The sequence below is a fragment of the Leopardus geoffroyi genome, chromosome C1, assembly GCF_018350155.1.
Source record: "Leopardus geoffroyi isolate Oge1 chromosome C1, O.geoffroyi_Oge1_pat1.0, whole genome shotgun sequence".
In the NCBI taxonomy this organism is placed as follows: domain Eukaryota; kingdom Metazoa; phylum Chordata; class Mammalia; order Carnivora; family Felidae; genus Leopardus; species Leopardus geoffroyi.
The window spans coordinates 51,282,587-51,297,316 of NC_059328.1; the positions used below are offsets into that span (position 1 = coordinate 51,282,587).

General features: G+C 35.3%; 1 protein-coding gene across 14 annotated transcripts in view; it reads right to left on the reverse strand.

Moving 5' to 3' along the window:
* Window positions 1–14,730, reverse strand: part of DOCK7 (dedicator of cytokinesis 7) — a 228,122-nt gene that overhangs the window by 39,697 nt on the left and 173,695 nt on the right. For 8 of the 14 annotated variants that reach the window (XM_045477648.1, XM_045477647.1, XM_045477636.1 and 5 more), the window contains 3 exons: window positions 7,016–7,198; window positions 6,743–6,905; window positions 2,816–2,912 (listed from right to left, as the gene is read on the reverse strand). In XM_045477648.1, coding sequence (XP_045333604.1) covers window positions 2,816–2,912; window positions 6,743–6,905; window positions 7,016–7,198 — 443 coding nt within the window. The remainder of the gene's footprint in view (window positions 1–2,815; window positions 2,913–6,742; window positions 6,906–7,015; window positions 7,199–14,730) is intronic. The other 6 variants (XM_045477649.1, XM_045477651.1, XM_045477644.1 and 3 more) reach the window with 1 other exon arrangement.

Genomic DNA, 14,730 nt, shown 5'->3' on the forward strand with positions numbered 1-14,730 from the left:
GTCAGTACAGATTTTCACATCCCATTGTAATTCTACAATACCACTGAAAACAAATGTTTAGCTTTCAGAGATGTGGCAAACGCAGGAGCATATTTTTTATTCTCAATGGCACAGACACTAGGTGGTGCTATGTGGGCTTGTATTTAGAGCTGCTTCATGTAAAGCAATACTCAAAATGTTTAGTGTTCATGTTACTCCTTCAAGGATTTTCGATATATTTACTTAGGATAAAAGTACTTATTTTTTTCCAAATTGTCGCCTAATTTCTCAGTATTTTTGTTATCAAAAATAGAAAAAAAATTTTTGCTACAGATTTTTGATACAGCAATTTTGATACAGAAAGTGATTTAATCTTCCCCAAACTCTGGACAGAATCACTCAATAGAAACAAAACAAACTGATGCAATAAAGTGGTTTTCTTAAAGACTAGTATTTATTAAAAATATAAAGAGTAACATTAAGAATAGCTCCATATGATTTATGGGTAAAATTGACGTTTATTTTAGTAGTGATAGATAGATAGATAGATAGATAGATATAGAAACAATTACACCTACATAGACAAAACAAACACATAAATCAAGGTGGAAGAACAAGAACATTTTAAATGTTAACTTTTCAAAGTTTCTGGATGTTTAAACCTCTGAATCTTTATTACTACCACTTAGGAGAATAGTTCATGAATTTACATTTTATAAATTAAGAGAGAAAATACAACATAGTTAGAATTAAATTGGGAAATATATATATGTTCAAACTTAAATTTTCAGCAAGATTTTGTGAAAAAACCTGACAATAACATGATGGTTTAAACAAAAAGAATCAGGAAAACACCAAAAAAAAAAAAAAAAGCTTCCTTAAAACACAGCAAGACATGCAGAGAAAGCACATTATACAAATGCAAAAGAAAGCAATATACTAACATCATAGCATCTCACTGCTTTGTGATTTCTTTTTTTTTTTAAGTTTATTTATTTATTTAGAGAGAGAGCGAGTGCACACGTGCACACCAGCAGAGGAGGGGCAAAGAGAGAGGGAAAGAGAATCCAAGCAGGCTCTGTGCTGTCAATGCAGAGCCCCACTTGGGGCTCGAACTCACACACCGTGAGATCAAGACCTGAGCCAAAGACAAGAGTCAGATGCTCGACTGACTGAGCCACCTGGTAGCCCTATCCTTTGTGATTTCTAAAAAACAAAACACACCTGGAAAAAATAAAGAAATGAACTTGAACAGACAAGGAGGAGAGAAAAGTGGACATACTCAAAGTTTAAGAATTTTTAAGTATTTATATTGTATTCAATACCTGCTATAGTCTGAGTATTTGTGTCATCACAAAATTCATGTTAAAAATCTAATGCCCAAGACGATAGTATTAGCAGGTAGGGTCTTTGGAAGGTAATTAGGTCATCAGGGCAGAGCCCTCATGAATGGGGATTAACGCCTTTATGAAAGAGGCCCAGGGAGTCTGCTTGCTCTTCCACCAAAGACAGCATTCTTGCTGTAACCCTGATGAGGGCCTTCACTAGACATCAAACCGAAGGTGCCATGATCTTGGAATTCCCAGCCTCCAAAACTGTCAGAAATAAATTGCTGTTGTTTATAAGCAATGCACTGTGTTCCATTTTGTTACAGCCTGAAGAGACTATGACAGTTTCTGGTAATCCAAACTCTCATCTATATGGTAGCAAGTCTGTGATTTCTCACTCTACTGGCTTGCATAAGGCAGTGTTTCCTATGGTCTATGATGTTACTATCTGTGTACTTCTGCAAGTTTACCTGTGAAAATCCTTGAAAGTCTGGTCTGAAGATGGTCCTCAGGTAGCGTGACTGAGCAGCCTGGTTTACTTTAGGACAGGACTGAGGGATTCCCTGGGATGAACATTCAGTGCTAACACTGGGTGTAGTACTAGGCAAACCTGAATGAGCTTGTTATCATATTCTCAAAGTTTATTGGGCCAGTCAAGCTACTTGAGGCCTAACTTGTAATTACAAATTCTCAAGACAAAAATTTCAGCCCCTTGACTCAATGCCAAGTTTCAAGCTAAGCAATTTTACCTGAGGTCACATGGGCAGTAAGAAGGGATTATTTTTGGTGCCCCTTACACTGAAGGTCCAGCTCATTAGGTACAAGCTCTCAGGAAGTGCATTTTTAGTTGTTTTTGGCAGTAGGGGTCAATTAGTGTTCCTAGCTTACCTCCATGCTAGAAACAGAAGACCTGTAGTGTTTCTGTCTTTCTCTTAATTATATTTTAAGCTCCAAGAGGACAAAGATTAGCTAATTCTTGGATCCCTGAAATATGAAGTTCAGTGCACTCCCAAATTACATTAAAAAACTATTGCAGAATGTATTTCAAAGGCCTATTTTTGGAGACAGTTGTTGGAGACAAAATGGGTAACATTTTGCTTTACTATACCACATGAAAAATTCTTCCCCTAAATATTTTTTAATCTAAAATTTAAACATTAAATATAACTGGGCGCCTGGGTGTCTCAGTTGGTTAAGTGTCCGACTCTTGATTCTGGCTCAGGTCATGATCTCACAGTTCATGGGATTGAGGCTGTCAGCACAGAGCCTGCTTAGGATTTTCTCTTTCTCTCTCTCTCTCTCTCTCTCTCTCTCTCTCTCTCTCCTCCCTTCCCCCACTCACACACATGCGCTCTATCAAAACAAATAGACATCAAAAAAATTAAACCTATTTTGTTGTCTAAGATTTGAATACCTAATATATATATATAAAACAATAAAATTAGCCATTTTCCTCCTGCATTTGAAATCCAACAAGCCCATCAGTAACATAAAATACGTTATATTACTTGTCAAGCTTCTCAGTGTTTTGACGCCAGTGAGTCATATCCTTTCTCCACCTCAGATTTTCTTGACTTCCAAAGGCACTTCCAGATGGGCTTCTCTCTGTCAAATAAATTTCAAAACCATTTTTAAAGTGCTGTTTCATTTGGACCACCTATATGTATATTTGCAAATATATAAGATATACTGCACAATGTTAACTTTATACACAGCCATTTTATCCTCACTACAGGTCGCAAAAACTAACAATGGTACTTTTTATTAAAAATGTTTTATGGGGCGCCCGGGTGGCTCTGTCAGTTAAGCATCCAACTTCGGCTCAGGTCATGATCTCATAGCTCTTGAGTTCAAGACCCACATCAGGTTCTGTGCTGACAGTCTGGAGCCTGGAGCCTGCTTCAGATTCTGTGTCTCCCTCTCTCTCTGCCCCTCCTCTGCTCACGCTCTGACTCTCTCTCTCTCTCTCTCTCAAAAATTTTTTTCACTTTTTTATAACAGTTATAGCAGAAATATATTACCTGCATTATATATAAAAAAACCAAATGCCCTTTTATATAAGCAAACTTTCTAACACTGTTTTCTCTGAACCTAAACCATGGCTTATTAGGCCCTACGTGGGTCTTATAAGACCTTATTTCCTACCACACTCTCTCTCCTACTTATGCCACCACACTTATTTTGTGTGTGTTTTCTATATATGCTCCTGATTTAGGACCTCTGTAATAGTGGTTGTTCCTCTTATGTGACTGTGCTTCCCACAAATTTTCATTGACCAGTCATTCATCACCTCCACATAAAGGTCTTCCCCAACTCCCCAACACTTCCCTTCCTCTTAATTGGCTTTAGTTCTCTCCACAGCACTTATCATCACAAGAATATAAGCTACTTAAGAATGGAGATTATGCCTATTTTGTCCACCCCTTTATGTTTAGGGTTAACAAGGTGTCTGGCAATACTGAAGTTCAATAAGCTTTTCTTTAATACAGAAACAAAGTAAGAAGGATTCCTAAAACAATTAGGAATTATTATTTGGTACACAGAAGACAGGACAGGAGAAAGAAGAGGGCTTTCATACAAGGCTTCTGGGATAGAAAGCAGACAGAATGCTGTGGGCTCCCAGAAGGGGCAGCAGTGACAGAACTGGTTCATACAAATCCAGCAGAAGTGAAGAAGGTATTGAGAATTGTGGAGAGATTTACACTTAAAGGAAGGAATTAGCCATGACTTCAGACTTTCAACTAGAAAACTAATGCTTCTTTTTGAAAAGCCTGAGATTTTAAATTGGTTGGGAGAATGCAAAGAAAAAGGAAAGTAAAAATTTAGAGTCCAAGTAGAAATTTTAAAAATAATGAGAAATGAGGCACCTGGGTGGCTCAGTTGGTTAAGCATCCAACTCTTGATTTTGGCTTAGGTCATGATCCTAGGGTTGTGGGATTGAGCCTCGAGTTGGGCTCTGAGCTGACAGCATGGAGCCTGCCTGGAATTCTTACTCTCTCCTCTCCTCTCTACCCCTCCCCACACTTGTGTGCGTGTGCTCTCTCTCTCAAAATAAATAAACTTAAAAAAAAAAAATAATGAGAAGCAAATATGCTACACAATAAAGGACATGTCTGGATAAGTCTTCTGCTTTCTCTCCCTTCCCTTCACTTTCCTTCTCTTCCCACCTCTTTTTTTATTATGAAACCTCTGTCTTTAAAAAATTTGGTAAAAGAAAACAAAAAAGATATGCCTGTATTTACCCAGTTAACAAAACAAATATCTGGGATCTATTTACATTTTTATCATTAACTTTCTTCCCCCCATGAAATTGTCCCTCATCTCTTATCACCCAATGTCTATCATTGGGTGACATTAACTTGGGTGTCCAAATTCAAATAAGAATTGCAAAGGTCTTATTTTTCTAAGAACTTCAATTTTTTAAAAATTAAGATACAACAGACGTATGTCATTATATTTGTTTCAGGTGTACAATATGATTCAATATCTGTATACATTTATGAAATGATCACCACTCTAAATCTAGTCAATATCCATTACCACATATTATAATTTTCCTATGATGAGAACTTAAAACCTACTCTCTTAGTAACTTTCAAATGTACAATATGGTATAAACTGTAGTCACCATGCTATACATTACATCCCAGTACTTAAGTATTTTATAACTGGACATTTGTACCTCTTGACACCTCCATCCTCTCTGCCCTCCTCTCCCCCCACACCTAAGGGCACCACTAACAGAGGTATCTAGGAGTTTATTCATTTATTTCCTTTAGATTCTACATATAGAATTTAAATTTCTACATTCAAACAAAGATGACGGTCCCAAGGCTACAGGTTTAAAAACATAACATACTACTAATAGTGCCACTCTCTCCAACAAGAAACTTTAGAAAGAGGTGCAGTAGAATATACAGAACACTACATTGGAAGTCAAAAGAGCCTGGTTCTGTCACTTAGTTTATGATCGTAGGCAAGTTATTTACCTCTGGTGAGTTTTATTTTCTTTAACTTAAAGGTTGAAGATAATCTTCATTAGATTTCGGTAATAATTAAATGAACTAAATAAAAGTTCGTTTTCATATATATTTTTTAAATGTTTATTCATTTTTGAGAGACAGAACACGGTGGTAGAGGGGGAGAGGGAGGGAGACACAGAATCCAAAGCAGGCTCCAGGCTCCTAGCTGTCAGCACACAGCCCAGAGTGGGGCTCGAACCCACAAACAGTGAGGTCATGACCTGAGCCGAAGTCAGGCACTTAACCGATTGAGCTACCCAGGGGTCCCTCATTTTCATTCTTTTTTAGAAGGTTGTTGTACATAATAAATCTGTAAGTACACTATACATTGCATACAACTAAAGTGGGGGAAAAAAAGCAAACGGTGCTCTTAATTCCAAAGGCAAAGATTCTGTATTATTATGAAATTCCAACCATAAATAGCATATAAAAGATATTTAAGTTAACTTGAATAAATGATCACTATGTTTATGGCTTATCAGAAAACATTAAAAATATTCATGTAAATGTGCATTCCTCTTTTGAGTCAAATATACATTGAACTATTAGCATATGTCATGTATACAGGTGACTAGGCCATGTCCCTGACCCTAAGGAGCTCTCAGCAACGTCATTATTTGTGACTTTAGAATTTACGAAATGTTTAAACACACGTGGGTCACTACAATGATGAAACATCAGTTAGTTACACTACCTTCTAAATTCTCAAAACAATCAAAAGCGGATAAGGAAAAGGAAAGTGAGGAGATGGAGTGACCTGGTCAAGGTTATATGGCTAAAGGATAGCAGTATCTGGGAGTAGAAACAGGCCTCAAATGCTACTAACTGGTTTCTCTCCCTGATACCTGAGGCTGAGGGACAATCTCTTTCCCTGAAATACAGGCTATTTTAATTCATTGTACAAACTAGGAAGTTTATTTTAAGAGTAAGAAGTGATGCAATGTAGCAAGTATGAAACTAAGAGTGAATCCTAGTGTCAATTATGGACTTTGGGTGATAATGATGTGTCAGTGCAGGTTCACCAGCTGTAACAAGTACACCACTCTGCTGAGGGATGTTGATAACAGGTAAGGCTACGCCTGTGTGCTAGGGAGTATACAGGGAATCTCTGTACTGTTAGCTCGATTTTGCTATGGACTTAAAACTGCTTTTAAAACGTCTATTTTAAAAGATAAGGGATGCTATTCATAATCACATAAGGACAACAGGAATAAACTGAGACTGTCCAGAACAAATCAGGAAATATGTTCACCCTACTCAGGACTCGAACTTGAATCCCTAAAGAGATGTGGTTATTCAAGTTAATTCAGAGTTTCATTTAAAACACTTTTTTAAAAAAAGTGTCAAATCACTGAAGATTTGCAACAATGACCATTGTAATAAATATTTCAAAGAAACTGAAAAAATTCTCACCAGAAGGAGAAGATAATGTGTACGTACCAAGCTGTCCTCGGCTTCGGCGCACCATTTCTTGCCTAGCACCTATGCTCCCAAGAATAGCTTCTTCAAGCTTTGCTCTCATGTCTTTTGATTTCTTAAAGGTCAAACTATTCATTCTTTCAAACACTTTCTTTCCCTAAAATTTAAACATTAGCAAAGAAGAGCCATTGAGGAAATTTCCTTCTTCCTTTTCTACATTATGTTTTCTTTCTCATTTTTCTCTGCAATGGCATAGTGATCACTTACTTTGTACTCAAAGCAAGATACGCAGAGATAAAGCAAATCTAATAGCCGGTTTAGCTGTAGTACTGAGAGATCTGTGAACCACTTTTGTAGAACTGTCTCATCTGCATTCTTGAGAACCCAAAGTAGACAGATCAAAAGGCTCCGACTCGATTCTGCTGAAAAGGTAGTGTGTTGCCTACCACTCTGAAAATAAAGAACAGTAGAATGAGACAGACTGATCAATGGCCATTTCTTTTCTGGGATTGTCAACTGTTTTCTTCTAACTGTAATAAAACAAAAATTGCTTAAAAAATCAAATATTTAAAAAGAACCATTTGATTTAGACAATACTTGAACAAGTCATATACAGCCTTAAACTTCAGGTCCTGAAGTTTAATAAGTTTTCCTGGCATTGAAAGATTGTTTTAATTTATATGGTAGGGTTTCCTGTAGACAATAAACACTGAAAGAAACAAGGGAAAAACATAACAGATCCACTATTAAAACTAAGATATCTATGTTCATCATGTCTGATATAATATGGTAAAAGAAAAAGCAAATGACTCCATAAAGTGGTATAAGAATAGAGTAGAATAGTAAAAACAAAATGTTTATCAGGCTTAAAGAACCATGGATTCCTCTCAAGGGCCACTGACAAAAGGGAAGAGTCTTAGACCATACGTAAATAAAAAGCACTTTCACTTAGAGAAATTAGGTGAAGGTGCTATCTTCAGTCTTCAATCTGCACTTGTAATACAGCATGTGAAAATGAAAAAAATGAAAAAAATGAAAAATTAGGAATAAAAACTTGTCTACAATACCATTTATTCCATATTTACTCTGTTCTAATCATCATGCTAAGCTCTTTCTGTACATTATTTCATTTAGTCCTCCAACAGTATTACCAAGCAGGTTGTATCATCTTAGTTTTATAGCCAAGAATATAGGATGACAATTAACGGTGATGATGATGACAAAACAGAACATTTGAGATGTGCTAGACACTGTGCTAATCATTTCTCATTTGACTCTCACAATGATTTCTGAGATGGTATTAATCACTGTTATTTCTAGTTTAAACGTAAGGAAATGAAAAGCTAGAGATTAAGCCAAGATTTTAGTCCAGGTTAACCAGACTCCAAAGCTTATACTCCTTACCATTATACTACATTCTATGCTTTGGTTAAGTAAATATACTAATTAATAATAAGAAAGCCTTGGAAGGGATGTTGAGAAGAAAAGACAAAGGAAAGTTTAACATACTTAACTGTTGGAGTCATGATCTCAACTACTACCTTACTCTCCCCTCCATCCTAGATGATAAAAATGATAGCAGTCGACTCTTCTATGATGCTTACTCTGTGCTAGGCACTGTACTGAACACTTTATGCATATTAACTTATTTATCCCTTGCACCCATCCAAAAAGATAAATATTATTACTCACCACATCTTATAGTCAAAGAAAACTAAGACACCGAGAAGTATTCTATACAGGTATTTTGCAGTAAGTAGCAGGCCTGAGATTCAAATGCAGAAGAAAGGGTGGCTCCAGAGAGAAATCAAACACTTATCTATGTTCACTATGCTTGCACATATAAGTGAATTCACCTACATAAACTCACTTAACCAAATCACACAATAACCAAATTAAGAACTCAATGGAGTGAAATAAAGTAATATTAGGTAGAATTAAGGAGAGAATTAGTAAACTGGAAGATAGATCAAAAACAACAACCCAGTGTGAAGAACAGGTTAACAACAAGATGGACTATATGTAAGAAGAGAAGAGACACAGAGGATGCAATAAAGAGGACTAACATAAGCTTAACTGGAATATAAAAAGAGGAGAGACAGAATGAAGAAGAGGACATATTTGGGCAGATAATAGCCTAGAATTTCACAGAACTGAAGATGCTGAACTAGATTTAAGAAGTCAAAAAAAAAAAACAAAAACCAAGCAGAACAAACATAAAGAAATTCAAAACTAGATGCAACAGAATGAAACCACAGAAGACCAATTCTAAGGAGAATATCATAAAAAAGAGGTGGCGGGAGAGACAGATTATCTTTAAAGAAGCAATAGTTCAACACCTTTTTTTTTTTTTTTTTTTTTTAAGAGAGAGAGAGGAAACATGAGCAGGGTAAGGGAAAGGGCAGAGGGAGAGAGAATGGGGTTTTTTTAGTTTATTTACTTATTTTTGAGAGAGAGAGACAGAGCACACGTACTTAAGAGTGAGCTGGGGAGGTGCACACACAGAGAGACAGAGACAGAGAGAGAGAGGGAGAGGGAGACAGAGAATCCCAAGCAGGCTTTGTGCTGTCAGCACACAGCTCTATGTGGGGCTCAATCTCATAAACCATGAGATTACGACCTGAGCTGAAATCAAGAGTCAGATGCTTAACCAACTGAGCCACCCAAGCGCCCAAGACACAGCTAAAGCAGTAATTGAAGTGTGTTTGGGTGGTGCAGTCAGTTAAGTGACCAACTCTTGACTTCAGCTCAGGTCATGATTCCACCATTCTGGAGTTTGAGCCCCATATGCAGCTCCCCAGAGCCTGATTGGGATTCTCTCTCTCTCTGCCCCTCTCCACTTACGTTCTTTCTCTCTCTCAAAATAAATAAATGAACTTTAAAAATAAAAAAAAGTAGCAGTAATGGAAATGAGAAGACAGTGGAGACAATGCCCTTAGCATGCTGAAAGAAAACAGGATACTCAGATGCTATTTCAAAAAAACACAAAATACAAAAACCTTAAGAATGAAGGTCAAATAAAGATATTTTTCAAAGAAACACAGAAAGTTCATCACCATAGCACAGAAAATTCTAAAGGATACAGTATTTCTTATGGAAGGTCACAAATTTGGGAAAAAAGCAAATACAGTGGTGAACACATGTGCAAATTTAAATGACAGTTAAATTTATATAGCCATACAAGTAATAATAATATCTCTTGAAGTTTAATGATATATACTATTAAAAATGCATGAAAATAGCATTTAAGTAGGCAGAAGGTAAATAAATAACCTGTTCTAAGATCCTTCTATTAACCAATGTGAAAGTAAGGGTAATGATTAAATGAGATGGAATTTAATTTAAGGAAGTATACAGTGATTTGTAATACAATGAAAAAAAGAAACAGAATGTATAACTTCTAAAGTAGAAGAAAGGAAAAAAAATAGAACAAGGAAAATGAATGAAAGGAAAAAAATAATAAAAAAAAAACAATAAATGAGACAAAAAGGCATACGGGGTGGGACAATATGAACTAAAATTAAAGAATGTTAAGTACATTAAATTTAGTTATATCAAATTAAGTGGATTTTATTAAAAAATTTTTTTAATGTTTAGTTTTGAGAGAGAGAGAGAGAGAGAGCGCTCGGAGGGAGGAGAGTGAGAGAGAGGAGACACAGAATCTGAAGCAGGCTCCAGGCTTTGAGCTGTCAGCACAGAGCCCATTGAGGGGCTTGAACCCATGAACATGAGATCATGACCTCAGCCAAAGCTGTACGCTTAACCGACTGAGCCACCCAGGCACCCTAAAAAAAATTTTTAATGTTTTATCATTTATTTTTGAGAGAGAGAGAGAGAACAGGGGAGGGATAGAGAGAGGGAGACACAGAATCTGACGCAGGCTCCAGGCTCTGAGCTGTCAGCACAGAGCCCAATGCAGGGCTCGAATTCACGAACAGCGAGATCATGACCTGAGCCAAAGTTGGATGCTTAACTGACTGAGCCACCCAGGTGCCCCTAAATTAAGTGGCTTTTAAAAACTCTAGTGAAAGACAAAAATGAACAGACTAGATTTTAAAAATCTAAGACAAAAATCTAACTACATGTTGATTATAAAAGACACGTGTAAAACATAATTTTCAAACATTTAAAACATAAGAAAAAAATGTTGAAAGGAGAAGGATGGAAAAACTCATATATATATCTTAGAAGATAGATATCTTCTACTAATACAATACAAAATAGACTTGAAGGCAAAATAAAAAGTCTTACAATTCATGTTGATAAGAGGTGCAATCCATCAAAAAACTAACAATTAAAATTAGGTATTTCATAATAAGGCCTCAAAGGAAATGAATCCTTAGGAAATGACAAGTTATTAAAAAGCCATGATTTTAATGGGATATTAGAATAAGCAGATAGAATTCAGTAAAAAGAACAAAGGTTTAAACAAGAAGACTAACAAATTTGAAATAACAGGTGTAATGGACAAATACAGAACACTGAAATACACTAAAGAATATGCACTTTCAAATACATGAGCTATTTGCAAAAACTGACTAAATACAAGACCATGAAACCAGCTGTAACAAATATAACAAACTGAAAAATTACACAAAGTTCTCTGATCATGAAATCAGGTCAAAATCAGAAACAAAGGATTATGAGAAATTTTCCTATGACTAGATATTTTAAAACAAAAACTTAGGGTATAAAAGACAAAAATAATCATAATGAACTTCAGATATATTTTGAACTGAATAATAAAAATGCTACATATAAACTGTGGCATGTAACTAAAACAATAATTAAAGGAAAATATACAGGCTTAAAATATGTACCAAAGAAGAAAGGATGAAAATTATTAAGTTAAACATCCACCAAGAAGTGAGAGAAAGAAAACTATAAGTGCAAAAAAAGTAGAAGACATTAAATAATGAAGATAAACATTCAAAAGAACCCAAATTGGTTCTTTATAAAGACTAAAGATATACACAAATTTCTACTGAGACTGATTTAAGACAAATGTACAAAAAAATCAGACACATAAATGAAACCATTTATATTTACTACAGATGGTATAGACACTAAAAAGATTATAGAAGATATTTGAATTTTGTATGCCAATAGATTTTAATAAATTTCTATTAGAATAAAATTTACAGAAACCAGTATAAAAGGAAATAGAAAACTTCAACAGTCTTAGAGTCATTAAAGAAATTAAATCAGTACTTTTTAAACTTTTCAAAAAAGAAAACTCCAAGTACAGATGGCCTCACCCACAATTTCCCCAAATACTCCAGGAAGAAATAACTCCAATTTTAAACAAGTCTCTACAGACAGCATAAAAGGGCAAATTCCCTGGCTCATTTAAATTGGCTTACCTAACCGTGATTCCAAAATTTGTAAAGAACATTATGAGAAAAACATTACAAGCAATTTTACTGACAAACATAAATACATGTATCTTAAATTACAGCACATAAAATCCATTAATACACAATCATGAAAAAAAGCTGGGTTTAATTCAGGAACTGAAGGTAGGTTTAATACTAGAATATCAATTGAAAGGGGCCTCAGTAAAAGATTAAAAAGCAAAATAACAGGTGCCTGGGGGGCTCAGTTGGTTAAGTGTCCAACTTCGGTTCAGGTCATGATCTCATGGTTTGTGGGTTCAAGCCCCGCATTGGACTCTGTGCTGACAGCTCGAAGTCTAGAGGCTGCTTCGGATTTTGTGTTTCCCTGTCTCTCTGCCTCTCTGCTTGTGCTCTGTCTCTCTCAAAAATAAACATTAAAAAAAAAAACCAAAAAAGGCAAAATAACATGAGAAAGAAAGCATGATTAAAATTCAACTACTTGTAATTAAAAAACAAAACTCTTAGCAAACTAGGAACAGAAGAGAACGTCCATAATGTAATAGAGGATAGCTAAAAAAAAAAAAAAAAAAAAAATCCCCCAAAACTACATCACATACGTTTAAGAATGAAGTGTTCCAGTTTCCCCTTTAAGGATGTTATCACCACTTGTATTCAACAACTGTACTGGAAGTTTTAGCCAATAAAATAAGTTATGAGAAAAACTTGAAAGAAACAAACTGCCATTATTCATAGATGACTGGACTGTGTATGTAGGAAAAAAGCCTATACATATGTGATTAGTTTAGCAATTCTGCTAAAAATAAACATCACTGTATAAAATCAATTCCATTTCCACATGAAAGTAATCAACAGTTGGAAAAAATAATTTTTGAAAAATATGACATTTATAAGATTATATATAATTATATGTATTATATAATTTTATAATATTATAAAAGTAAAAAAATATCAAGGACCAAAAAACACATCTACAAAAAATGTACTAGGACTCTTTTAGTGAAAAGTATAAAAGTGTATATATTTATAGACATTAAAGAAGGCCTAAATAATAGGTAGACCTTTCATGTTCAATGATTAGGAGATTCAGTAGTGTAAAAGTATCAATTGTCCTCAAAATTAACCCACAGAATCATTACAATCTTAACCAAAATCCCCACAGATTCACCGGTTTTTATTTACTTTAGTGAAACATCATGAGCTAATTCTAAAATTTATGTAGAAATGCAAAGGGCCAAGAATTAGCCAAGAAATTTTTTTTTTTTTAATTTTTTTTTTTTTAATGTTTTATTCATTTTTGAGACAGAGAGAGACAGAGCATGAACGGGGGAGGGGCAGAGAGAGAGGGAGACACAGAATTGGAAGCAGGCTCCAGGCTCTGAGCCATCAGCCCAGAGCCCGATGCGGGGCTCGAACTCACGGACCGCGAGATCGTGACCTGGCTGAAGTCGGACGCTTAACCGACTGCGCCACCCAGGCGCCCCAAGAAATTTTTTTTAATATGCATGAGGATTTTTTTTTCTTTTTTTTTCAAGGTTTTATCTAAATTCCAGCTAGCTAATATATAGTTTAATTATTAGTTTCAGGTGTAGCATTTAGTGATTCATCACTTAACATAGAACACCCAGTACTCATCACAACAGTGCCCTGCATGAGGATTTTTTTTCTGTATGACAGACCATACATAGATAGTACTCCTGAGGAGTAAGGAAAATAATCTTTTAATAAATGGTGTTGAGAGAATTTTGTATAATATAAATAAATGAATGAAACTGGCTCCCTAAATTCTACTGTTCATAAAAAAATTCCAGGTAAATTTTAGGATTAAAATGAAAGAACAAAAAAGCATTTAAAAAATAACATAGGGAGGGGCACATGGGTGGCTCAGTCCATTAAAGCGTCTGACTCTTGATTTTGGCTCAGGTCATAATCTCATGGTTTGTGAGTTTGAGCCCCTCAATGGTCTCTGTGCGGACAGCACGGAGCCTGCTTGGGATCCTCTCTCTCCCTCTCTGTCTGCCCCTCCCCGCTCACTCTTTCTCCTTAAAAAAAAAAAAAAGTCATCAGGTTAAAAAAAATAACATAGGGAATATCTTCATAATCTTGAAATAGGAAAAAATTTTAAAGATACCAAAAAACACTAGCTGTACAGGAAAAGATTGACAAACTTAAGTATTTTAAAATAAGAAACTCTAATCACCAAATCACTGTTCAGTGTGTGATAAAAGCAAGCCACAAAAAAGGAAGTATTTGAGCCACTTATAATTGATAACGGGCTTGATCAAGAACATATAAAACTCATACAAATCGTAAACAACGGCAGACAACCAAATGGCAACTGGGCAAAAACTCTAGACACCTCAAAAGAGAAAATTCAAATTGTCAACATATATATGAAGAAGTGCATACCCTCAGGAAAACAAAAGCTAAAATGAGATACAACTATAAATTACAGATTGACAAAAATTCTAAAGTCTGAAAAGTCTAAATGCTGATGAACATGTGAAGGAATGGGAACTCTCATACTACAGGTAACATATAAACTGAGACAAACCCTCTGGAAAATACCCAAGTATACTGGTAATAAAGATACACATAGATTCTATAACCCAGCAAATTCCACTCCTA